We start from the raw sequence: 25,087 nt of genomic DNA, 5'->3' as shown, positions 1-25,087 counted from the left end.
GTGTTTTATTCATATGAGTTATATAAGTATAAAAATTTTAAATGGCATGGCAATTATGGCTGATTGTACCCATTCTTTCAGTTATATCCTATCTTTGGACACTCTTATTTCTAATAACATTTCCTTTATGTTTCAATAAAAACATCCAAGTCATAGTCTGCTATTGTGATAGCAATTAAAAATTTTTTTTTGTATTGAAATATTTTAAAATGTATACATTAAACATTGATCTGTTTTAGGAAATTTTATTTAGAAGTCTGTTTTTGCTTTCTTATATTTTCTGCTGTCCCAAAATAATTTATGTAATAAATGTATTAAAGTTATGTATGCTTAAATTTAGTATGAAAATTTTATTTTGTTTTTTAGTAATTGAAATAAGATAATCTCTAAATTAATGAATTTATGATATTTTAAGAAACCTTTCTATTAGAAATAATTATTTAATTTTATTATTTAAAACATTAAAAAACTGTGGTAGTTAAAACGTATTTGGAAAGGGTGTTTATATTTTACTGTGTTATTGCTACTCTCCTCATTTAAAAGTGTCAGAAGTGTGTATTTATTTGGATAACTAAGTAAAAGTGATATTTTTAATGAACATGCATGGATTTCAACTATATGTCTATGCTATAAGGATGTGTTCTTTAAAGCCTTTTAAACATGAATTCATTTATCTTTTAACAATTATTAGTTTTTAGTAATATAGTTCATTAATGTACCTCCACTTCTGTTCATCATCATAAAATTTTTGAATTCAGCATATTTTCAACAAGACACATGGCCATCACCAGTACTCCCTAGGAGCTTACTTTTCAATTCCAGCAATTTAGAAGAAATGACTTTTATGATTTTCTTCAATTTTACAAAATATTACATGAGGATAAAAGCCAGGAATGGAAAGTATCTAAAATGCCTCATTTATCCAGGAAGGATAGCTGTAACTTTGGTGAAGTTACAGAGGTTGATATACAGATTTGACACCTTTCCTTTGTATTTCTTTCTATAAAACAAAATCATTGATGGTATATGTAAGTTACAATTTCAAGAAATGTGATTTTCAGGTATTTGCAAGCATTTTTATGCATGCATTGTGTAAAATCACATTGCATACCAGTGTAAGGAATTTTTGTCCTTTTGGGAAGTGAAGGAAGAATTTACTTGTGTTATTACTAGTTTTGACCACGAGGACTTAATTATTTTCTTTAATTTACAGAACATTTATGTTCTGGTGCATGTTTTGGAGTGTATAAAAGTTTGTGTTTTCCATTTTAGCATGTGCTTTTGTAACTTTTACATGTTAAACTTCCTGAAGTTCTACTAAATGGAAGTATTTAGAAGTGGGATAAACAATAATGTGTTGATAAACAATAAGCATGTATAAATCTTCTAGAACATTGCAAACAGAACAGCTTTGTAATATTCTTAGAAAAGGTACTGTAGTAGTTGCATGTTTGGGATTTGGGTTTTGTTGACTTCAAATGTTAAGCTCATTTTACATTAAACATTCATCAATCTGTACATTTCACCTGCAGGAGAAATTTTACAATTCCATGTGATGAGAACACCCCCTGGTCGAGGAAATGTTACTGTTAACTGGAAAATTATTGGGCAAAACCTAGAACTCAATTTTGCTAACTTTACCGGACAACTCTTCTTTCCTGAGGTAATACCACCAAGAAAAGCTTTACTGCAATATCTGGAGGTAACTGTGTTTTGTGAGGAAAATGGGAAAACTATGATTATGTAATACAAAGATTAATAGAGATCCGTGAGGGAGCTGCTTCCTTAGAAACCTAAAGGAAGAACATTACTCAAAGAATTTCTAAGACTTAAGGAGGGGGGTTGTTTTTCCATATGTACTAGGTAGATCTCCTTTAAGGAAACAGAAAAAGTCGACTTTGTATTTGAGGCAAGCCCTCTTGTTGCTTTCTTGCCCTCCCACTGTTGGTGTCAACGGTGTCATTAAGAAGATGATTACTGCTTGTCCCTCTTCTCTAACCCCTCACTGTCTTGGAACTTTCAATGCACTTGGAACTTAAATATTTCACTGCTATGAAACAGCAAATATAGCCTGAGAAACAAATGTCTTTTTATCTTCTGTTCACACAGTATTTTTGAGGTTACATTTAAAAGCTCTTGCTGACAGTTTGAAAGAAGATGATTGGTGGAAAATAACTATAAGAAAGCAGTTCTTGGGTAGAAAGTTAGCACTACCTTATTGTTTCTCTTCGTCTTCTCTTCTCCACGCTCACTTGATATGAATTCTTGTTTGGTAAATTGTTTCATTCTTTTTCTCTTCATTTTCACTCCCTCAATATTAAGCCTAACCCCTATAACCTTCTGCCTTGAGGACTACATTTGACTTCTAATAACTGGTTTCCCTACAACACTGGTCTTCTTTTCCATACTCCAGTTTTTCCCATTAACCACATAGAAATCTCTCCAACTTATTGCTTTGTCTGGAATTTTCAGTAGGGCTACATTGCTCACTAGATAAGATCTATATTCATGAGCTCAGCGCTCAAAATCTTCCACAGTTGTTCCCTATCTACTTTAAGCCTGTTTTCTTATGAGTCAGTGGTTTTTTATTTAATTTATTTTTTAAGCCACAGAACACTTTGTTTAAGTGAAAATATAGTTGGATGCACAATTTATAAGGCCAGTAAAAGCAGGAGTTAGTTTGTGCTCAGTGACAGTAGAGGGATGAATTTCTTTCTGTTTGACATAGGGGTCATTGAATAAAACAATATCTGTGCATCTGTTGGATGACAATATTCCTGAGGAGAAAGAAGTATACCAGGTCATTCTGTATGATGTCAGGACACAAGGTAATGCAGAATTTAATTAAATTATTTTTCTGGTGTATTATTCTTTTCAGAAAAAAATAATAGTTGCTGTCTCTATATTTAACAGTTAGATGCATAGCGATTTTAAAAATGTTATTTAAATATCGTCTGCCCCATAACATTTAGATCCAAAAGAATCAGCTCAGAATGAAAATACTTATCTTTATGGATTCAAGTTAAAACCTCTAAAAATTTTGCTAAATATTTCCTATGGAGTAAAATATATTTCCAAAGATAGAATTTAATGAAATTAATTTTATGCTAAGCTGACCAATTTGGATTCTGGATCAGTTTTAGGGATAAATTAGATTTACTAATTTGAGCAAGTTATCTGGGTATTTTCCTCAGTTTCTAATCAATTTCTGTAATTCAGATGACCAGTATAGCACATAATGACAATAATAGGTCAAGTCAAAAAAAAAAAAAAAAAAATTTGCTATCTAAGAAGAAAAAAAAACTAAAAGGTAACTTCTGTTTTTCACACTGAAGATTTCTGTTAGAGGGGTGAAAGTAACCACTTTCTGGTTACTTTAATATGTTTCAAAAAGTGAGGTTATATTTTTAGTATTTAGAAGTTAAGGTCAAGTCACTGTTAGATTTCTTGTGGTCCCTGACTTTCTTAGGAGTTGCACCAGCAGGAACTGCTCTGCTTGACGCTCAAGGATATGCAGCTGTTCTGACCGTAGAAGCCAGTGATGAACCACATGGAGTGTTAAGTTTTGCTCTTTCATCAAGATTTGTTTTGCTACAGGAGGCTAACATGACAATTCAGCTTTTCATCAACAGAGAATTTGGATCTCTAGGTTTGTGTTACTCTAGAATGAATGGAGTTTCCAGGCAGGTGCTTTTTTAATATTCTACTAGGGTGGATGAAAGCCATTGCTAGAATAAATCAGGGACAGGAAAACAATTAATATTTCTTAATTCAGGACAGGATTTTATAACTTCTTTATTTTTGAAAGATTAAAGGAATTTATCTAGTGTCACAGAATGCTGTGCAACAAACAATCATAAACTCTCAGCAGCATATGGTAATGGGCCAGCCGTGGGTCCACTAACTGAGTCTGGGCTTGGCTAGGGTGGCTGTATTCCACGTGTCTCTTATTCTTCTCCTGGAACCAGTAGAGGCATAAGAAGGCAAGCAAAAACACGCCAGACCCCATAAGGTCTAGGCTCAGAACTAGCGCACCATCACTTTTACCTTGTAGCCCGAATAAGTCACACAGTCAAACTCAAAGTAGAGGTAGGCAGGGATGCCTTGCCCACAGTGCAACATCACTGAGCCATTACATGGTAAAGGCCAAGAACAGAGGAAGGGGTGAAGAATTGGGGCCAATAATACAGCTACTGACGTGCTTTTAGGAAAGTCAACAAGTTCATAATGAGATACTATTTTTTAATTTTAAATAATTTAAAAATCCCTTCCCGTCCAATTCAATTAGGAGCCATTAATGTCACATATACCACAGTTCCTGGAATGTTGAGTCTAAAGAACCAAACAGAAGGAAACCTAGCTGAGCCAAATGTTGACTTTGTCCCAGTAATTGGCTTTCTGATTTTAGAAGAAGGGGCAACAGCAGCAGCCATCAACATTACTATACTTGAGGTAAAACGCTTATTTTGCTATTACTGTATTAAACGCGAATAACCAGATAAAAAGTAGAAGTTGATTAAATGTTCTGGTGTCTTTAAATCAACTTATTTCTTTTTGTGACTTTTTTTTTTTTTTTAAATTACACAGGGGATTCTTTTCTTGTCTAGATAGGCTGGTCTGTTGTTGTGTATTTTATCACAAAAACAACTTGTGATAAAGAAAATTTCCTTAGGGCAGTCCCGTTTAAGATGTCATTGGCCTAAGAGATTCCAAAGGAGCATTTTGATTACTCCAAAGGATTCATTGGACCAGCAAAGCCATGTAGCTCAGCGACTTAGTTGTTAGGACCGGTTAAATTAGAGATAGTGAGAAACTCACTAGAGGCTGATGGTATAAAATGTGATTATGGTCAAACTTAAAGTAGTCATTTCTGACTGAAATTGTGTTTTAAATGATTTTTCATGTTGGGAAATCTTGTGTTGTTTTGGGACTTAGTGTTTCAACTACTTAAATTCATTTCCAAGAAGTTTATGAAAATAGTACATATGGAGAGGGTAGGACATGGTGTGTGGGGTGGAGGGGTAGGGGAAGGGAGAAAGAGAGAGAATGAATATTGCCTTAGAAAAATAATTTTCAGTTACTATGTATTTTTGAGTTCTATTTTTTCAAGTTTTAATTTTCTCAGAGGCCTTTTACTTTTACAAAATTATAAGTACTGTAAACCATCTACCATCTGAAATCAGTAATTCTTATTTTGTTGATTACTGTGGCACTGTGACCTAATATGGTAGTATGAGAACTCTAAAGCCGTAAGATGAGGGTAATGTTATTTCAGTACGTGACATACAACACAAGGTTCCATAAAACTTTAAGGTAAGTCTTCTTCCAAATATATAATCTATTAATGTAATTGAATACAAATAAATGGATTATTCCTTAGATACGTTAGTTTTTTGTTGTTGTTGTTGTTTTTTGCGGTACGCGGGCCTCTCACTGTTGTGGCCTCTCCCGCTGCGGAGCACAGGCTCCGGACGCGCAGGCTTAGCAGCCATGGCTCACGGGCGCAGCTGCTCCGCGGCATGTGGGATCTTCCCGGACCGGGGCACGAACCCTTGTCCCCTGCATCGGCAGGCGGACTCTCAACCACTGCGCCACCAGGGAAGCCCGATACGTTAGTTTTTAAAGCAGAAAATATATAGCCACCTTCAGAGGTCTGGTTTACAGTCTTGTTTTATGAACACAAGGTTTCAAAGTTTCCTTTTTTCTCCCCAGGTTTTTGCAGTCGTTTCTGTTCTCAGAGTAGCACAAGATTAAGAGACTCCAAGCCTGTATTTACAGAAATAAGCCAGCCTGGGGCATGATAGGGGAGAGTTGTTGCATGGAGGTGGGGAACAGTGCGGGTAGGTTGGGGACAGTCCCTTTTACATCGCTGATTCTGTAACTCACATTTGTCCCTGTTTTACAGAAGATAGAAACTGTGACCTTCATTTTCTTATTTTTTCACATGCCAGCACATCTCCATTAAATACAATGAAGAGAGAGGTGTATGTACTAATATTATATATTCATATATATACATTGGGTTTCTATGTCACAATATTGTTGGCTGTCTGGTTACTACTGATGTGGGTTTTGCTCGTCCTCATGTTTTGAGCAGCTGCCTTATTAGTGATTAATAGTAATATTGTATTAAAATTAACCATCACAAATATCTGTCACTTTGTAGGGACTCTCTCTAGGCCAGGTACTCCATACACATTATTTTTAATCATTATTAAAATCCCCAAAGTAGCAGTTACTTCCCTCATTATAAAGATGCCGGAATTGAGGCCTTAAAATTTAAGTAACTCACCTAAAATTACAGAAATTTGGTACCAGTTCTCTTTGACTGCAAAGCCTATATTTTTCCCATAGTATTATTCTATTCCTCATTCTAATCATTGGATTAGAATCATTTTTTTAAGGTAATTAAAAAGGTAATTAAGGTAATTAAAAATATTTAGCTTTTATTATATTTAAGGTATACTAAGTTTGTGTATTTATATAATTGGTTTACATATTATATTAGTCCAGGTAAAAAAGGATATAATATTAGCAGTTTCATGTGGTTCAACCTAATAACCTATACAACCAGGTGTAAGTTTAATAATTTTATGTTTCTTTAAAAATTTCAGCTTTACTGAAGTATAATTAACCAGCACTGTATGGTAAACTTATGTAGAATCTAAAAAATATATAAAATTATAAGATATTTGAAGTGTATATTCTGTTGATTTGATATATGTTTACATTGTGAAAGAATTCCCCACATCTAGTTAATTAACACATCCATCACCTCATGTATTTATCTTTTTTTGTGTGTGAGAACATTTAAGTTCTGTTGTCCCAGCAAATTTAAATTGTACAGTACAGTGTTGTCAACTATAGTCACCATGTTTTACCTTAGATCCTCAGGCCTTACTCATCTTATAGCTGAGTTTGTACTCTTTTACCAATCCCTCCCTATTCCCCCTGCAACCCCAGCCCAGCCACTGGCAACCAGTTTTCTGCGCTCTGTTTTTACGCGTATGACTTTATTTTAGATTCCACACCATGCAGTATGTCTTCCTCTGTCTGGCTTATTTTGCTTAGCATGATGCCCTCAGGGTCCATCCGTGTTGTTAAAAATGGAAGGATTTTCTTCTTTCTTGTGGCTGAATAATATTCCATTTTATATATATACCACATCTTATCCATTCATCTGTTGATGGACACTTGGGTTGTTTCCATAACTTTGCTGCCGTGAATAATGCTGCAGTGAACATGGGAGTGCAGATACCGTTTCACTATTGTGTTTTCATTCCCTTTGGATAAATACCCAGGTGTGGGATTGCTGGTAGTTCTATTTTTAAGTTTCTGAGGAACCTTCATATTGTTTTGCACAGTGGCTGCACCAATTTACATTCCCACCAACAGTGTGAAGGGTTCTTCTTTTTCCACATTCTCACCAACACTTACCTCTTGTCTTTTTGATAATAGCCATTCTAATAAATGTAAGGCGAGGTCTCATTGTGGTTTTGACTTGCATTTCTATGAGGATTAGTGATGTTGAGCACCTTTTAATGTACAGGTCGGCCGTTTGTATTTCCTCCTTGGAAAAATTTCTATTCTGTCCCTCTTCATTTTAAATCAGATTATTTGTTGTTTTGCTATTGAGTTGTATGACTTTTTTAGATAAATTTTGGATATGTATGATTTGCAAATATTTTCTCCCATTCTGTAGGTCGCCTTTTCTTTTGTTGATGTTTTCTTTTGCTGTGCAGAAGCTTTTCAGTTTGATATAGTCCCACTTGTTTATTTTTGCTTTTATTGCTTTTGCTTTTAGTGTTAAATCCAAAAAATCTTTGCCAAGACATGTTTATTTTTTCTGATTTAAATCTTTTCTACTCTATGTTTGCATTTTATCTTTTCTGTATACTATTTAAATATATATATTTATATTTAAAAGATAATTTTTCAAAACAGCTTGTAAGGTAATTAATTTGAGAGCATAATTATAGATAATATAATGGGTGTAATTTTTGCAGGACGATGTACCAGAACTAGAAGAATATTTCCTTGTGAATTTAACTTATGTGGAACTTATCATGGCTCCTTTAACTTCATTTCCTCCTAGACTAGGTATGATGGGCTTTTTTGTTTGTTTCTGTTTACTCACTGCAAACGAAGTAAAGTTTCTTCATTTTTTAATCAGAAGTGATCATTGTGAAGTTTGCTAATGTCAGCTATATGTGTAAATATGTGAGCTTTTAGAGTTATTTAAATTTAAAGACCATCGTATATTGTAGCTTTGTACATTGGACAGCATAAAGAAATTTAAAAATTGTGTGATGCTTTTTAAACATTACAGTTATTTTATAACCAAATTTGTAATCTTCAAAATAGAATTAGTTCTTATGAAGGCATTTTCCTTTTAATATTTAATTTGCTATTTTCATTAGATCTCCAAACTCTCAGATGTTTTTATTTTCTCTTAGATTGAGTAGGGTGTTTGTTTGCTGTGTTCTCTGCTTCTTTTTTGACTTTTTATCTCTTTCTTTTCATGCTTTAGAAAAGACTCAGTTAATTCATTACAGACTGAAAGGTAAAACTTGAACCTTAGTACAACTTTATGTAGATTACTTTAAAAAGATATATTCCTATTATTAAAACACAAACTCTTGCTTACAATTTGGACATTTGATATTGGAAATTTTGTCTGCAAGTTTTAGGTGTGACGGCCTAGTGGGGGTTGGTGGTGAGTTGCCCTGAAATAGCCTGCTCCCCATCCCTTGGTTAGAACAGCGGTCCCCAACCTTTTTGGCGACAGATACCGGTTTTGTGGAAGATAATTTTTCCAAGGACCAGGGCGGGGGTGGGGATGGTTTTGGGATGATTCAAGCATATTACGTTTATTGTGTACTTTATTTCTATTATTATTACATTGTAATATATAATGAAATAATTATAGAACTCACCATAATGCAGAATCAGTGGAAGCCCTGAGCTTGTTTCACTTGCCACTCACTGATACGGTTTTTTTTTTTTTTACATCTTTATTGGAGTATAATTGCTTTATAATGGTGTGTTAGTTTCTGCTTTATAACACAGTGAATCAGCTATACATATACATACATCCCCATATCTCCTCCGTCTTGCATCTCCCTCCCACCCTGCCTATCCCACCGTTCTAGGTGGTCACAAAGCACCGAGCTGATCTCCCTGTGCTATGTGGCTGCTTCCCACTAGCTATCTATTTTACATTTGGTAGTATATATAAGTCCATGCCACTCTCTCATTTCGTCCCAGCTTACCCTTCCCCCTTCCCGTGTCCTCAGGTCCATTCTCTACATCTGCGTCTTTATTCCTGTCCTGCCGCTAGGTTCTTCAGAACCACTTTTTTTTTTTTTTTTTAAGATTCCATATATATGTTAGCATACGGTATTTGTTTTTTTCTTTCTGACTTACTTCACTCTGTATGACAGTCTCTAGACCCATCCACCTCACTAAAAATAACTCAATTTTGTTTCTTTTTAAGGCTGAGTAATATTCCATTGTATATATGTGCCACATCTTCTTTAACTGATAGGGTTTTGATATTAGTCTGCAAGCAATTGATTTATTATGATCTCTGTGTAGTCAAACCTCTCTGCTAATGATAATCTGTATTTGCAGCCACTCCCCAGTGCTAGCATCACTGCCTCAGCTCCGCCTCGGATCATCAGGCATTAGATTCTCACAAGGAGCGCACAACCTATATCCCTCGCATGCGCAGTTTATAGTAGGGCTTGCGCTCCTATGAGAATCTAATGCCGCTGCTGATCTGACAGGAGGTGGAGCTCAGGCGGTAATGCGAGCGATGGTGAGCGGCTGTAAATACAGATGAAGCTTCACTCGCTTACCTGCCTGCCGCTCACCTCCTGCTATGTGGCCTGGTTCCTAACAGGCCACGGACTGCTACTAGTCTGTGGCCTGGGGGTTGGGGACCCCTGGGTTAGAAGGTGCTCTGGGCAGAGGGAAAATTAGTCTGAGTTAAAGGGGGAGAAGCATGGCCCAGAGCAGGGGCCTGAGGAATGGGAGTTCCTCACTCACTTCTGAGGCTCAGTATGACAACTTTGAAAATAGCAAAAGGGAATAATCAGTTTTTAACATATTATTATATTACTACTTGGAAAGTTTCCATTTTTATGCAAAAGAAATATATGATTCCAACAACTAGTCTGTTTACATCAAGCAATTATTACAAGTTAATTATTGTTCACACTAAGAAAACTGACAGAGTACATCATATTTCCTTACACTCAGAGGTAATTTGAATAGTTAACTTTTGATAAGTGCTTTCTAATGCTCCTGTTTCAAGTGCTTTGTATATTAGTACCATTATTCCTTATGTTTGCCCGTTTTATAGATGGGGGAGCTGAACTAAGTGCCATGCCGAGGTCAAACAGCTAGGAACTGGTGGGGCTGGGCTTGTGCTCTGTAGCTTCTAGCTTGATGGGCACAAATCCTGATTTTATATTCTTTCTTCAACGTTGTTGATCCCTTCACTCAGAGAGAATTCCACTTTCCTTACCCATTCTTCACCCAGACAGCTGTCATATGTATCCGAGAGTAAGGTGGACCTTCTGAAATTTAAAAGATAAAGGATGAACATACTAAAGAACAGAACAAAACAGTAACAGGGTTAGTTACTATTTCAGGACTGAATAATGGATATTGGTAACATACTGAGCTTGGTGGACAGAATACAGAATAAAAAGGGATAAGAGAAATTTACTTTAAGCTTAGTCTTTATTCCACCTAACCTTCCCCCATCTTTCCTACCTTCTCAACTTCTGTTTGTATCCCTGTATCTCTGTCTCTTTTTCACACCTGTATTTTTCTCTGCAGCACATCCTGCCTTTCTCTTCCCATTTTTTTCCCTCCTCTTTCTACTCCTTGCAACTATCCCCGTTTTCCTTTCCTCTTGAAATGGATTAAAATAATAGAAATTAACCGTAACTTCAGTTGCTTATTTTATACTGTTCTCAGTTGATTAGATTTCTGTAAGTCAGTGGTTCTTGTTAGCAGAAGTTTCCTCATTCACATGTTATTAAGTATTTATGTCTTATTTTCTTAAACATCTTTTGCGTAATGTTGGCAATACCTCTATGTTAGGAATTATATAATACCAAAGGTCTTTAAATTCTATATCAACGAATTCTCTTTTTAACTACTTACATTTATTTAAAGGTATGTTTCTGTGCTTTTTCAGATTCAGAGGGCTTGACTGCACAAATTATTATTGATGCCAATGACGGTGCTCGAGGCATGATTGAGTGGCAACAGAGCAGGTAAACCGAAGCCTGCGTGAGAGCCCTTTTCTGAGTTTCAGATTCTCTACTATCTACTGAATAAAAGCTTATAAGGAAAAATGAATGTATTCTTTTTATTATAGATTTGAAGTAAACGAAACCCAAAGAAGTTTAACATTGGTAGCCCAGAGGAGCAAAGGGACTCTTGGCCACGTTTCCTTGTTTGTATATGCCCAGAATTTGGAAGCACAGCTGGGGCTGGATTACGTCTTTACCGCAATGGTGAACTCATTGAGAATTATAGTGATTTAGGCCCTGTAAATAAGTTAATCTTGAAATAATAAACTACTGTATATTCCATAGTAAATTAGGGCAGAAGATTTCCACATGGTGGAATAGCTCTCTTCACTATTTTGGTAAATTCTATAAATTAAACTTTCAGTACTGTTTTAAAGATTCTTCTGTATTTTACTTCATTCATTATTTTATTGTAATATTTGATACCCACTTCTTATTAATTTACTACCTTATTGTAGTATTTGATACTGGAGAACACACATTATTGTGTTACACAATTTATATCATTAGATGACCTTTCCAGAGTGTTTCTTAACGCTTCTTGAAAATGTTAACTCTTCCATTTCTTTGTTTTACTTTACCGAAACACCTTTAGTGTTTGAAAATGTTTATCTTGTCTCTTCGTGCCTTTTACTGCTTAGTCAAATGTTTCCTTTCTTCCTCCACAACTTCTACTTTTTAAACTTAATATTGTCAGTTTAAATAAAAAGAGGTCATGAAAAAGTAAGGGAAAAATCCTGTAAATAGGTTAGTTCACATTCAAAAGTATATTGTATTTATTTCCAAACATTTAAAAAAAACTCAGAGTGTATTTAAATATAATACTGCTACTTTTACTTTTTTGACCAGATTCTTCATTTTGCTAATGGAGAAAGGTATAAACATGTTGACATCATGATTCTTGATGATGACATTCCGGAAGGAGATGAAGCATTTCAGCTGATTTTAACAAATCCTTCTCCTGGACTGGAGCTGGGGGAAAATATAATAGGTAATTAATGATTTCTTATACACAGCTCCTTTTCACCCCTTCACTCCTGAGTGAGCCACAGGCTATGGGTGATGCACTGACACCATCTGCCGCAGTCACACATTAGCATTTTACAATTTTTTTCATGTAGGTCTTACTTTTTTACTTTGATTGCTAGGTATTGTTGCTATTATGAACGAGGTCTGTTTTTATTATATTTTTAAATGGTTATACCTGATATATAGAGGTATTACAATAATCTTTTTGAATGCATGCTCCAAAGCAGACTTCCTAGCTTTGAGTGCCAGTACTGCCACATCCTAACTTGTGAATTTCCACAGATTGCCTGTTTGTGCTTCAATCATCAGTTCTTAAAATGAGAATGATAATATAATCAACCCCATAGGGTTATTGTGAGAATTAAATGAGTTAATAATATAGGTTAAGCAACTTGTAAGATCTCAGTAGTATTAGTTGTTGTTTCGGCTATTATTATTAACATTATTAGTAGTGGTGGTAGAAAGTAGAAAGCTCTTGATTTCTGAAGGTTACTCACCTTATATTTTAAACTCTTATAATAGTTCTAATAATTTTTTTCTCTTGCCTTTTCTAAGAAGACAATCATGATGTCTAGAAAATAGTGACAGTCTTGGCAATTCCTTTCCATTGCTTTTATACCTGTTACCGGCCTGTTAGCTCCAGGACGATGCTGAATAGCAGTAGCAGTGATGACAGGCATCATTGTCTTGTTCTGTTTTTAGTGGCAACCCTTCTAATGTTTCAACATTAAGTTTAATACTTTCTATTGGCTTCTGAGACATATCACTTCATCAGGTTGAGGAAGCTGTCTTTTATTTCAAGATTACTAAATGTTTTTATTTATATCATGAGTGAATGTAGAATTTCATTAGATGCCTTTTAAAATTTCTCTGTTTTTAAGATGATCTAGAAAAGAGTTGGCCTGGTTTACAATGAAACATGCACATGCTTCTCACTACTTACAACCCATTCTATTTTCATTTATTGTTTTAATATTTTTATTTGACAGCCTTAATCACTGTCCTTGCTAATGATGATGGCCCTGGAATTCTAGCATTTAACAACAGTGAGCACTTTTTCCTACGAGAACCGACAGCTCTCTACATCCAGGAGAGTGTGGCAGTGTTGTACATTGTTCGGGAACCTGGACAGGGACTGTTCGGAACTGTGACAGTTCAGTTCATTGTGACAGAAGTGAATTCTTCAATGGAGTCGAAAGATCTGACTCCTTCCAAAGGCTATATTGTTTTAGAAGAAGGTGTTCGTTTCAAGGTACAGGATGAACCTTTACTAAGAATGAATGATTAATAGTTACAAAATAATTTTCTCTTGGAGGAACACCCTAGATCCTAGAAAGAAAAAAAAAAATCCAGGGGCTTCCCTGGTGGCGCAGTGGTTGAGAGTCCGCCTGCCAATGCAGGGGACACAGGTTCGTGACCCGGTCCAGGAGGATCCCATATGCCGCGGAGCGGCTGGGCCCGTGAGCCATGGCCGCTGAGCCTTTGCGTCCAGAGCCTGTGCTCCGCAACGGGAGAGGCCACAACAGTGAGAGACCTGAGTACCGGGAAAAAAAATAAAAATCCAGCTTAGGTGATAGGTAAAGGCGTGATTAGATTACCACGTGAAAGTGCTCTAGTGCTGTATTGTCTACATAGAGTGCAACCGGAGAAATTTGTTCCATTAATAGAGTAGTGGAATGCGCAAATAATAAAGAAAATATGCATATTGCTGTTTTAAATGTTAAGTATATTTAAATGGCATACTTCACTTTATATTGTCTATAAATCATAAACTAAAAGAAACTCCAAGCAATTCATTGCAGTCATTAAGCCATAGCCAGTCATTCTTTTGCCACATTTTCATTAAACAAAATACAACTGCTTCCTTCAGACTGCTTATTTGAGGAGCAAATATCCTATGTAAACAGGAATAGCTTATTGGGGGAAAAATACTGGATTTGGGATTAATCATAAATGTGAACTATACTTGTAGAAGTTTACCTTCTGAAACTTCAATTTCTGTATATTAGTAATTTTTTGTTCCTACTACTAAATTTTATTTTTAAGACACAGTTTAAGTTTAAAATAACTAATTGTATTAGCTTAAGATATTTTTTAAGCCAGCTATATGAAGTATAATTCTAAAATAATATACTTTAAACTATTTCATCTAAAAACAGTCCACCTAATTATTAATTTTATTTATGATCAGTTTGTATAAACTTCAATACATTTTTGAATTCGTATTCATTTGCATGTCTACTTTTTTCATGTTTCTGGAAATTTAAAACCTTTAATTGATTTATTCAAGGATGCTTACATCTTGATATAGATAAAAAGAATTCAAATTTGAAGTATTTTATGAATTTGCTATTTTTTTACATTCACATGCCTTTTTAAAAAAGTTTTACATTTTATTTCATTTAATTTTTTGTATATTTTAAATTTATTATATTTCTATTGTGTTTTATTCTTAAAAGACTTTTTTTCAAAGTGTGTTTAAAGACCTTTCAGTTCATTAGGCAAATTAAATTTTAGAGCAAATTGGATTAAATCGATTTTTCTCTCACCCACATAATTATCTTTTTCTCCACATGTTTTTATTCTGAGGTATAAACAGTAAAATATAAAAATCTTAAGTGTATGGCTCAGTGACTTTAAAAATATGTATACACTAGTGTAACAACCACTTGGATTAGTATATTAAACATTAAACAAACCATCACACAGAAGTTTCCTTCTTGTCTCTTACCCTCCCCAGAGGAAAGTGCTTTCTGGTTTCTGTCACTGAAGACTCATTTGCTAATTCTTGAACTTCTTATAAATAGAACCATACAGTATGTATTCTTTTTATGTCTGACTTCTTTTGGTCAACATCATTTTTGGTTGCACACATGAGTAGTTGGTTCTTTTTTTATTGCTCAGTAGCATTTCATTGAATAGACCACTGTTTGTTTATCCATTCTTCTGTTGATAAACATGTGGGTTGTTTCTGATTTGTGCCTGCTGTGGCTATAACTGCTTTTTAAGAGTGAATTCTAGGCTAGAAAGAGACAATGCAGTTACATAGCCAGGGCAGGATAAAGAAGTAGCAAAAATGAAGACCTAATTTAATTTTTTAATCTCAGTGATGTTTTCAAATGCCATAGATTTTATTTTTAGACATTTCAGTTAGACTGTGTCACAGTGTTGATAATCTTGAAAGTTGTAACTTGAAACAGTTGTAACTATTACTTTATGAGGATCAGTATTAAAGTAAAAAAGAGGTACTGTTTTCCAAAAATACTATTTTGTTGTCATAAATGTTTAGCAAATTACTCTGTATGTGTGTTGCTGAATTCTAGTAACTTTATCTTTTGATTGTGTTTTCAGGCCCTACACATATCAGCCATATTGGACACGGAACCAGAGATGGATGAGCATTTTGTCTGTACCTTGTTTAATCCGACTGGAGGTGCTAGACTAGGGGCCCATGTTCAAACCCTGATAACAGTTTTGCAAAACCAGGCCCCTTTGGGGCTATTCAGTATCTCTGCAGTTGCAAATAGGTATAATTTATTCGTAAGGAAATTGTCACTTCTGAAGCTAAGTAGGAAGTAACTTTTGACGTAAAGAAAATGCAGAAGAAAACTGATCTCTGACTCTCGTAATGGGGACTTTTAAAATGAGCTCTAGCAGATAGATCGAGAGAGGCCATATGCCCTCTCATAACAGGGAGCATCAAAAACCTAATCATGTGCTGTGCAATGGTGTCATTAGAATTCTTATTTTCTCAGAATCCACACTTTCAGGTAAAAGCACTATTTTGTGTTTTCAGTAATAATAAAAAGCAAGAAATAGTTTAACTTATATTTAGCTGCTCAAACCAAATGAATGACTCTTCAAACATATATTAACATGATTTTAGTTAAAAAATTCCTTCTGGAAATTGACAAATATTTGTTTTTTTTTTGTCTTAGAAATATTCTAATAGATCTAGTTTTATTAATATGTCAAGAATTTCCTGATTCATTTTTTCTCTGTAAAATGTTTTTAGTTTATGTGAGAAGAAACTTAAGAATGACAAAGCTTTATTTATTTTAGAATATGTAGGGTAAAGTTACTGAAGTTACTGACCCTCAGTATTTTCTTACTGTCATAAGTATCAGATAATAGTGCTTTTTAAATGTCTTCATAAATGAATAATTTTGAGCTCTAGAGTCTAGCCTTTCTCCTGTATAAAATTTGTGGATGGATGTCACCTTGACTTGCGTAAATTTAAAAGTGTATTAAATATATACTAGCAATGTGATGTAGGTATTTAACGTGTAGAAATTACATGCTTTTTCTGCTTTCTGCAACTGTTTGTTTCTTTTAGAGCCACCTCTATAGACACTGAAGAAGCCAACAGGACTGTATATTTAAATGTGTCACGTACTAATGGCATTGATTTAGCTGTGAGTGTGGAGTGGGAGACAGTTTCTGAAACAGCCTTTGGCATGAGTACGTTTAGTTTCTTATAAAAACAAAATTCTATAACCAAGAAAGATTGCATGCATAAGATTTACATTTTCCCCCATGAATTGTATCTTACAGATCTGTTGAAAATGGAGAACAGATATCTAATTCTTTTACTGCATTCACAGATATTTATTGAATGCCTGTCCTGTGACAGGCATGGTACTGAACTCATGGAACTTAGAATTTAGGGGGAGACAGAAATAAATAAGTAAAAATCAATGTGTAGTTTGAGTATAATAAATGTTTTAAAGGTGAAGTTCTAAGTGTTGTGAGAACATCAAGGAATGCCTCCGAGGGGAATCATTGTTTGAACTAAGACTTAATAATGAGTAGGGATTATGCAAAGACTTGAGTTGGAGGAACATAGAAGAGAAAGCGGGAAGCTATCAAGGCAGAAGTCTAGAGCATATAAGTGAAGAACTGAAGAGTGGGCACTGGGTTTAGAAATAAGGGGGAGTGCTGAGTTTGGAGAGCTAGATAAGACTAGATCATTCAAGAACTTGAAGAATATATCACGTACATTAGTCTTTATCTTAGGGTTATGGAAAGTCTCTGAGTGGTCTAGGCATGAGGGAGGGTTCCCATGTATAGATGTGGGGTGGTCTGATCACATTTGCACTTTGAAGGTATCATTCTTGGTGCCAGGTAAAGAATGGATTGGCACAGGAGAAATTAGAGGATGAAGGGAGACAAACAAAAGGGCAACAGATGATGGTAGCTTGGACTGGGTGATGGACTGGATGTGAAGAAGGTACCTGAGATGACTCTTATGTTTCTAGTTTCTGCAGTTGGATGGAGATTCATGCCGTTCAGTAAGAAAGGGAGTGCCTAATGGAAACAAGGTGTTACTTTGGTGAGGGGAGTAAAATATTTGAATTTGAGTTAACTTTTTAGAAGATATTTCTCTAGACTCAAAAGAAGATCTCTGCTGGAGAGATAAATTTGGGAGCCTTTAGCAGGCATATTGTTTTTAAAGTCATGGAAGTTGACGTAAAAACCTGGAAAGCGAGGATGAAGATAGAGAGGGAAGAGGACTCAGACTGAGTCAAATTGAATGACCAGGGAGAGGAGAAGGGGACTTCAGAGACCTGGTGAGAAACCCAGGGGAATGCAGGATTGCAGGCAGCAGTGAAAGAGCGTTTTAAAAAGAAAGGAGTGGTAAATCGTGTCAGTTGCTGGTGAGAAGTCCAGTAAGATGAGAACTGAAAAAATACTCATTGTCATCAGCAATGTAGAAGACATAAAATCACAAGAGCTATTTGTATAGAGGGATGTGGACCGAATAACATTTTGAGTGGAAGTGAGAGAATGCAGGCCTCAAATATGTACAACTAGTTCAAGAAGTTTGGCTGAGAAGGGTAGGATCTAGTAAGAGTAGTGATGGGGTGTAGGAGTCAGGGTTTTTGTTTATTTGTGTAATTTGAAGAGACCTAAGCATGTGTAAATGCTGATGGAAAAGGCCTGGTAAGTAGAGAAGGACTGAATATTTAGAAGAGAAGGGATAATTAATAGTGGGACAATGGCCTGGAAGCCAGGAAGAGATGGGATCTAAAAAAGAAAGATTATGTTTTCTAATTCAGAGTTATCTCATTATAGTTTGGGCTCTGCGTGTGTTTTGTGGACGTGCTTGTGGGAGTATGTGTTGGAGGTTCTTAAATGTCAGCAAGCATTGTTTATTCTTCATTCACCATCTTCTGGAATTACGGTAGGGCAGGATTTGACCATGTGGTCGACTTCAGTGCAAAACATTCAGACTCTTAATGCAAAAGCTGTAGTGTGCCTTTAAAAGGTGGCAAAGCAGGAATCTAAAATATTGGATTTCTAGGAAAGGATATCATCAATGGATAGTACATAAAAGACACTGACATTATGACTTCATCAACTGGTAATCTAAAAATGATCAATAATTTACAAGGAGCCTAGGTTTCAACTTTGACATTTGTTCTTGGTGCATCATGTTCACACCATTAACTAAAGTTTAAAAAGAACTAACTTTCTATGGGAAACTGTCATGATAATAGGACCCACAAGGTGTTTTAAAGGTATTCTTCACTAAGCAGGAATTTTTTGTTTCTGTCTTTGTTTAGTTGTAGCACAGAATTTTAGGACATGTACCTGTTATAGCAGGCTGATAAAACTTGATAGCTACTTGTAGTAGGTGAATCTGTTTTGGCATTCTTAAAATATACAACATGTAAAGTTAGAAATCATTGGATGGGGATAGCTTCAAATTAATAGTGTAAGTTTTAAAAACCTATCATTTAGCATGTTTCCATAAAAGGTGTTTATTATTTCTAAATTTCTCTGTTATATTTTCATCATCTTTATGAAAGCTGATAAAAATCATACTGAACATATTTCCTTTTAAAGTATAAATTCAGTATTTATTTATAAATATACCCTGGAAAAGTCTTTGTGGGTTTAGAGCACAGTGTTAACAATTTTTCTTGTCTTTGGGTATTGATATTTTTAGTTACTATCTATTTTGATGTTCTCTAGTTTGTCTCTTCTCTGTCTTTCTCATACACATACACTTACCATGGAAGCATTTTCACTTCTAGTAACAAACTCACTAGTTTCACTATTTAAACAATAAACAGAATAAAGTTTGGAGAGGATTTTACAGAAGCAAATCACGATTTATGTTTTTCAGGGGGAATGGATGTTAAGTTTTCTATATTTCAAAGTTTTTTGGATGCATCGGCTTCTGGCTGGTGTTTCTTTACTTTGGAAGATTCAGTATATGGTATAATGTTAAGAAAATTGTCTTCTACTGTTTACCGATGGCAAGGGATTTTTGTTCCACTTGAGGTAAACATCACTTATTTTATGGTACACAAACTATAATGTACATATAGATTTTGGATGCCCCGTGAATTACTGTTATTCCTTGTTTCCTAGGATTTACATATAGAAAATCCTAAAACTTGTGAGGCCTTTAATATGGGTCTTTCCCCCTATATTGTGATTACTCATGAAGAAAGAAATGAAGAAAAGCCTTCTGTTAACAGTGTGTATACATTCACATCTGGATTCAAATTATTCCTGGTAAAAAAAACACTTCACTTTTTTTTGTAGATTACTTTATTTAAAAGAAAAATCAGATTCTTGAGATTGAGCTAAATAGAAGATAGTGTATGTTCTATGTTAATGTGATAAGGGGTTTTTGGCAAATTGATACACATTTTAGCAAGGTGTCTTAATCCAGGGATATTTTGGTCTTTCTTGAAATGACATCTGGATATGCATACCTGGGGATCAGAATGATTTTTCAAGTTTTGAACTTCAAATATTTACTCAGACTATTAACTGTAATTCAGAGCTTTTCTTAGTTAAATTTTCCTTTAAATTTTTTATTCTCACTGTTCTGTCTTCCTTGCAGGTACAAACAATCACTATTTCAGAAAGTTCTCAAGTAAGATATTTTACTTCAGACAGTCAAGATTATGTAATTGTTGCAAGTCAAAGGGATTATTCTGAATTAACTCAGGTTTGATTCTTTTAAAATGAATTTTTTTAATGCCATAATTGAAACACATCAAAGATGTAGTCTGTAGGTTTAGTATAAAAGAAAACCATAATTTGATTATGGTAACATAGTAAAAAGAATATAGATATTGATTAGTCATAGCTAATTTTTAAATGATAGAGTTTTGAATATTATATTGTCTTCAAGAACCAGAGCAAGTATAATAATAAGCATGAACATTTAATTAGATTTTAATTGCATTGGAAAATTTGGAGAAAAATCACACAACTGGATAGATGGTATCACTAAAAATTCATGATTAACATTGCCAGATGGACACATAACGTCACTCCAGAAATCCCGTATTTCTCTAGTAAACTATATCACGGTGTCTTAATAATATTTATTTGATAATTTTCGTCACTCCTCAGATTCCCATACCTGCTTCTCATCTCTTCACTTTCAGCTCATGACTTTGTTAAAATGAAAGCTACCAGAAAGATTACTCATCTTCCCAACAGCAAATTCAGAAACTGTCTTGAAAACCAGTCTTATTCCTGCCTCCTGTTACAATGGCAGAAGTGTTGCTTCTATAAAAGACAGGCGCCTAGCATAGGCTCCCCTCTTGCCTTCGTAAGGGTCAGTTATTCCCTCTAGTGCCACCGTAACTAGCATCTCTCTCTCTCTGTAGGATTATTACAGTCAGCATAAATGCAGGATTTCCAAGCTTAAAAAGTGATTTCTCTTCTGATCTTATCCCCCTTTTCTTCCTGCTTCATTTCTTTTATCCCCTCTATATTGAGACCTTGAAAGAATTTTCTGCTTGCTTTGCAAACTTCTTCATGGTCACCAGTGACAGCTGGGTTGCAAATACAGTGGGTGTTTTTTTCTGTCATTATTTTGCATTGCTTCCCATCTGCACTTGACAGTCACCTCATCCTCAAATTTAAACCATCTCTTCTCTTGACTTTTGAACTACCACACAGATTTTCATTCTTTCTTTCTGTGTCTCCTTCTCAGTCTCCAATGCCACTTCCTTCTCCCTTTTCTGAACTTAGATCTCTTGAAGTTTTTCAGGTTCAGTTTTGGTTCACATTTCTTTTTTCTTTCTCTTCACTCACTCTGAGTACTTTTATCAGTCCTATGGCTTTAAATATCAACTATAGGCTGTCTTCCAAATTTATCAGTAGCCTTTCCTGTGTACTCTAGATTTTGTGTCTAACTGCCTGTTGGCATGTACACATAAATATGTTCTAGGTATCTAAGATTTAACATATCTCAAATTAAACTGTAGATTTTCTCTATGAAACTTGTTTCAAGTGTTTGCTTTCATCTCGGGAAATAGTAACCTCATAAATGCAGTTGCTTGAGATAGAGTGCTGGGTTGTATCTTTTTTAAAAAATATTTATTTATTTATGTTTGGCTGCGTTGGGTCTTTGTTGCTGCGCGCGGGCTTTCTCTAGTTGAGGTGAGCCGGGGCTGCTCTTTGTTGTGGTACACGGGCTTCTCATTGCAGTGGCTTCTCTTGTTGCGGAGCACAGGCTATGGGCGTGCAGGCTTCAGTAGTTGCAGCACGCGCACTCAGTAGTTGTGGCTCGTGGGGTCTAGGGCACAGGCTCAGTAGTTGCGGCACACGGGCTTAGTTGCTCCACGGCATGTGGGATCTTCCCGGACTAGGGATCGAACCCATGTCCCCTGTATTGGCAGGAGGATTCTTAACCACTGTGCCACCAGGGAAGTCCATAACTTTCTTGATTTCTGCTGATTATTCATTCCCATCTAATTTATTATTAAGTGTTTTTGATTATATCTCCTGATACTATTTTGAGTACAGATGTTTCTTTCCATCTCTGCTTCTTCTTCCCTAATCTAGGTCCCCATCACTTCTCACCGTGCTAGTAGAATAGTCTCCTAGCTGGTCTCCAAAATTCTCTGATCTCCTCAGATCCATGTTTCAAGTAGCTGGAGTAGTCTTTTAAAAATATTAATTCATGTTGCTCCTCATTTTGAAATTATTCAATGATTTCCAATTATGTTTGGAATAACTTCTAAATTATTTAATATGGACTGTAAATAAGGTAACCATATGTCCTTATTTGCTCACCACAGTGCTGGGTTGTGCCTGTTGTCCTACAATGATTAAGACTGTCTCTTTCACTCTCTAAAGCATCCCTGTGTTAAATTATATGGGCACCTTAACAAAAGGTACCTCTCCAGTATTATCTTCATTCCCCCAGTGCTGTCAACTGCATTCTAGCTGCACCAGTCTTCATTCAGGTTATGACAAACTTTTTCTGCATTAGAAACTTTGTCATGTCATTCTTTCTAATTTTATTTCTTAGGACATTCATAATTCTCTATCATACCTTCCTAATTGTTGAGTACTTGTCTCAGTTTAGTAGTCATACATTTATTTAATGATTGATGCATTTATTGTTTGCCTTTCCCTAGTAGTTAATAAGATCCATAAAGGAAGAAGTGATTCTGTCCCTTACTTCTTGCATAATGCTTGGCTTATATAAGATTCCCAGTTTTTACTGAATAAATATAATTCTTTGTGAAATTGACCGGATGGCGTAAGAAATCAGGTAGATTCAGGGTTTTCTTTCAGTTTAAAATACATGAACACTCACCTGAAACCTTGTATGCAGTGCCACCTTCAGGACTAAAAAGTTTAGATGTTTTTCTTTATATTCTATTGCTTGAGCAGTGGGTAATGATAATACAGCATTAGAAAGTTTATCTCACTCTGAATTTTTCATATTTAAATAAATTTTCTCCTATTTTTGGCTTCCCCTTCTCTTGCTGTCACCCACCCCTGCCCAGATGCATATTTGAAATTGATTTATTTTCAAATAACTTCTCTTTCATTCTCTGTGTGTGTACTCAGGCACACACACATACACACACAGATAAAAAGAGGGAGAGAGCAATGAGAGAGGATCAGTTTTGATATTTTCTCATTTATGAAAGTATCTTCCTAACTAAGTTAAGGGGTCTAGGAGAGTAAACATGTGATATTGGCTAAATTCTCACAAGTGCTGAATTCCTAGTCATGAGTGTTTTGTGTCTGAACATTCCCTGCAGGTCTTCAGATGGAATGGAGGAAGCTTTGTGTTGCATCAGACACTCCGTGTCCGAGGTGTGCTGAGCATGGCCTCATTCACCAGAGGAGGTGCTATGTTCTTAGCCATTTCCCAGGCTAATGTCAGGTCAAACTCCCTTTTACTCAGGTGGTCTGGAAATGAGTTTATTAACTTTCAAGAAGTTCCCATCAGTGGAACAACACAAGTTGAAGCCTTGACTTCAGGCGATGATATTTACTTAATTTTTGCCAAAACTGTTTTTCCAGGTAAGACGATTTAGTGTTTGCAATGCATACATAGCTGTTATCGAAATTATCTTCCATTCATTTTATGTTCATATGAAAATGCTCTTGTAATAATTTTTTAGCTAATGCATAGTGTGTTTCTTGATGGATCTAAGTATTGATTGTCAGCTAACAGACGGATTTTGGGAAAAAAGAAAAACATTTTAAGTGTTATGTCCATAACCTGTGGGTGTTCTAAACCACTACTTTAAAGATATTAAAATAAAATTGGGGATGGGTGGGTAAAGTAGAAAGAATTATGAAGATTTTACACCCAAGGTACAAACGGGTAACTTTTTATATGGCTGTACTTGGGATGCCATGGATAATCTGCAGTGGTAATAAATAGTGCCAAGCAACATTCAATAAGACCATTTAAAAATGTTCTCTGAATACAAATATGCTTTTTTCTGCTTAGTAGGACTTTCATAGGTAAAATTTCAACATTCCTGAAAAATAAAACATTTGTTACTATTCTTTTTTTGATATCAGATCATGATTAATGGTTAAACCATGTATCAATATATACTTCATGTGGTAAATGCAAGAAGACTTTTAAAGTGTTTCCAACTAAATTGTATTTTTGTTTAATTGAATGAATTCTGAGAAATGTCCTAAATTTGTTTCTTTAATTAAGTTTAATATTTTTATTATAGTTTTATTGTGTAATTTTGTCATTTTTTTCTGTAACTTTTGCCTTCAGATTTGCCTTTTATTCTGTTATTGTAGGAGATCAGAATTCAATTGAAATTTTCATCTGGGAGGGAGGACAGTCTTCTTTCAGATATTTTCAATCCCTGGAATTTGCTACTGTTAATAAGATCCACTTCTTCACACCAGCCTCAGGAATAGGTAAGGGCATTTAAAAAATTTTTTTTATTTATTTATTTTTGGTTGCGTTGGGTCTTTGTTGCTGTGCACGGGCTTTCTCTAGTTGCGGTGAGTGGGGGCTACTCTTCGTTGCGATGTGCAGGCTTCTCATTGCGGTGGCTTCTCTTGTTGTGGGGCACGGGTTCTAGGCGTGCGGGCTTTAGTAGTTGTGGCTCGTGGGCTCTAGAGCGCAGGCTCGGTAGTTGTGGCGCACGGGCAAAGTGGCTCCACGGCATGTGGGATCTTCCCGGATCAGGGCTCGACCCCGTGTTCCCTGCATTGGCAGGCAGATTCTTAACCTCTGCGCCACCAGGGAAGCCCTCATACGTTTTAATTTTAAAAACAAAACCTTTTGTAAGAAGAGTTTTCATTGCTTTTTTGTTTTTGCAGATCTCTTAATGTCTGGTTTAATAGTTTGATTCTCATGTTTGCATCTGTAATTCAGCCTTTTTCAATAATAGTCATCTGGCCTCTGGAAGATCCCACTGTGCACTCATGAGAGAAGGAGAGTGAAGTAGACAAACAGCATCTTAGTATTA

General features: G+C 35.4%; 1 protein-coding gene across 1 annotated transcript in view; it reads left to right on the top strand.

Moving 5' to 3' along the window:
- ADGRV1 (adhesion G protein-coupled receptor V1) overlaps positions 1-25,087 on the top strand; it is a 543,050-nt gene that overhangs the window by 102,570 nt on the left and 415,393 nt on the right. The window contains exons 34-49 of the mRNA XM_027100633.1: positions 1,533-1,663; positions 2,729-2,828; positions 3,470-3,649; positions 4,289-4,452; positions 8,007-8,100; positions 11,213-11,291; positions 11,396-11,534; positions 12,180-12,321; positions 13,349-13,611; positions 15,711-15,886; positions 16,696-16,820; positions 19,492-19,649; positions 19,740-19,886; positions 20,221-20,328; positions 23,396-23,660; positions 24,408-24,530. Coding sequence (XP_026956434.1) covers positions 1,533-1,663; positions 2,729-2,828; positions 3,470-3,649; positions 4,289-4,452; positions 8,007-8,100; positions 11,213-11,291; positions 11,396-11,534; positions 12,180-12,321; positions 13,349-13,611; positions 15,711-15,886; positions 16,696-16,820; positions 19,492-19,649; positions 19,740-19,886; positions 20,221-20,328; positions 23,396-23,660; positions 24,408-24,530 — 2,394 coding nt within the window. The remainder of the gene's footprint in view (positions 1-1,532; positions 1,664-2,728; positions 2,829-3,469; positions 3,650-4,288; positions 4,453-8,006; positions 8,101-11,212; positions 11,292-11,395; positions 11,535-12,179; positions 12,322-13,348; positions 13,612-15,710; positions 15,887-16,695; positions 16,821-19,491; positions 19,650-19,739; positions 19,887-20,220; positions 20,329-23,395; positions 23,661-24,407; positions 24,531-25,087) is intronic.

The sequence above is a fragment of the Aethalodelphis obliquidens genome, unplaced genomic scaffold (assembly GCF_003676395.1).
Source record: "Aethalodelphis obliquidens isolate GAN/ISIS:26980383/991018 unplaced genomic scaffold, ASM367639v1 scaffold4, whole genome shotgun sequence".
Taxonomy (NCBI): Eukaryota; Metazoa; Chordata; class Mammalia; order Artiodactyla; family Delphinidae; genus Aethalodelphis; species Aethalodelphis obliquidens.
Note: the sequence above shows the minus strand (reverse complement) of the source record. Positions and strands in the feature narration are given on the sequence as shown.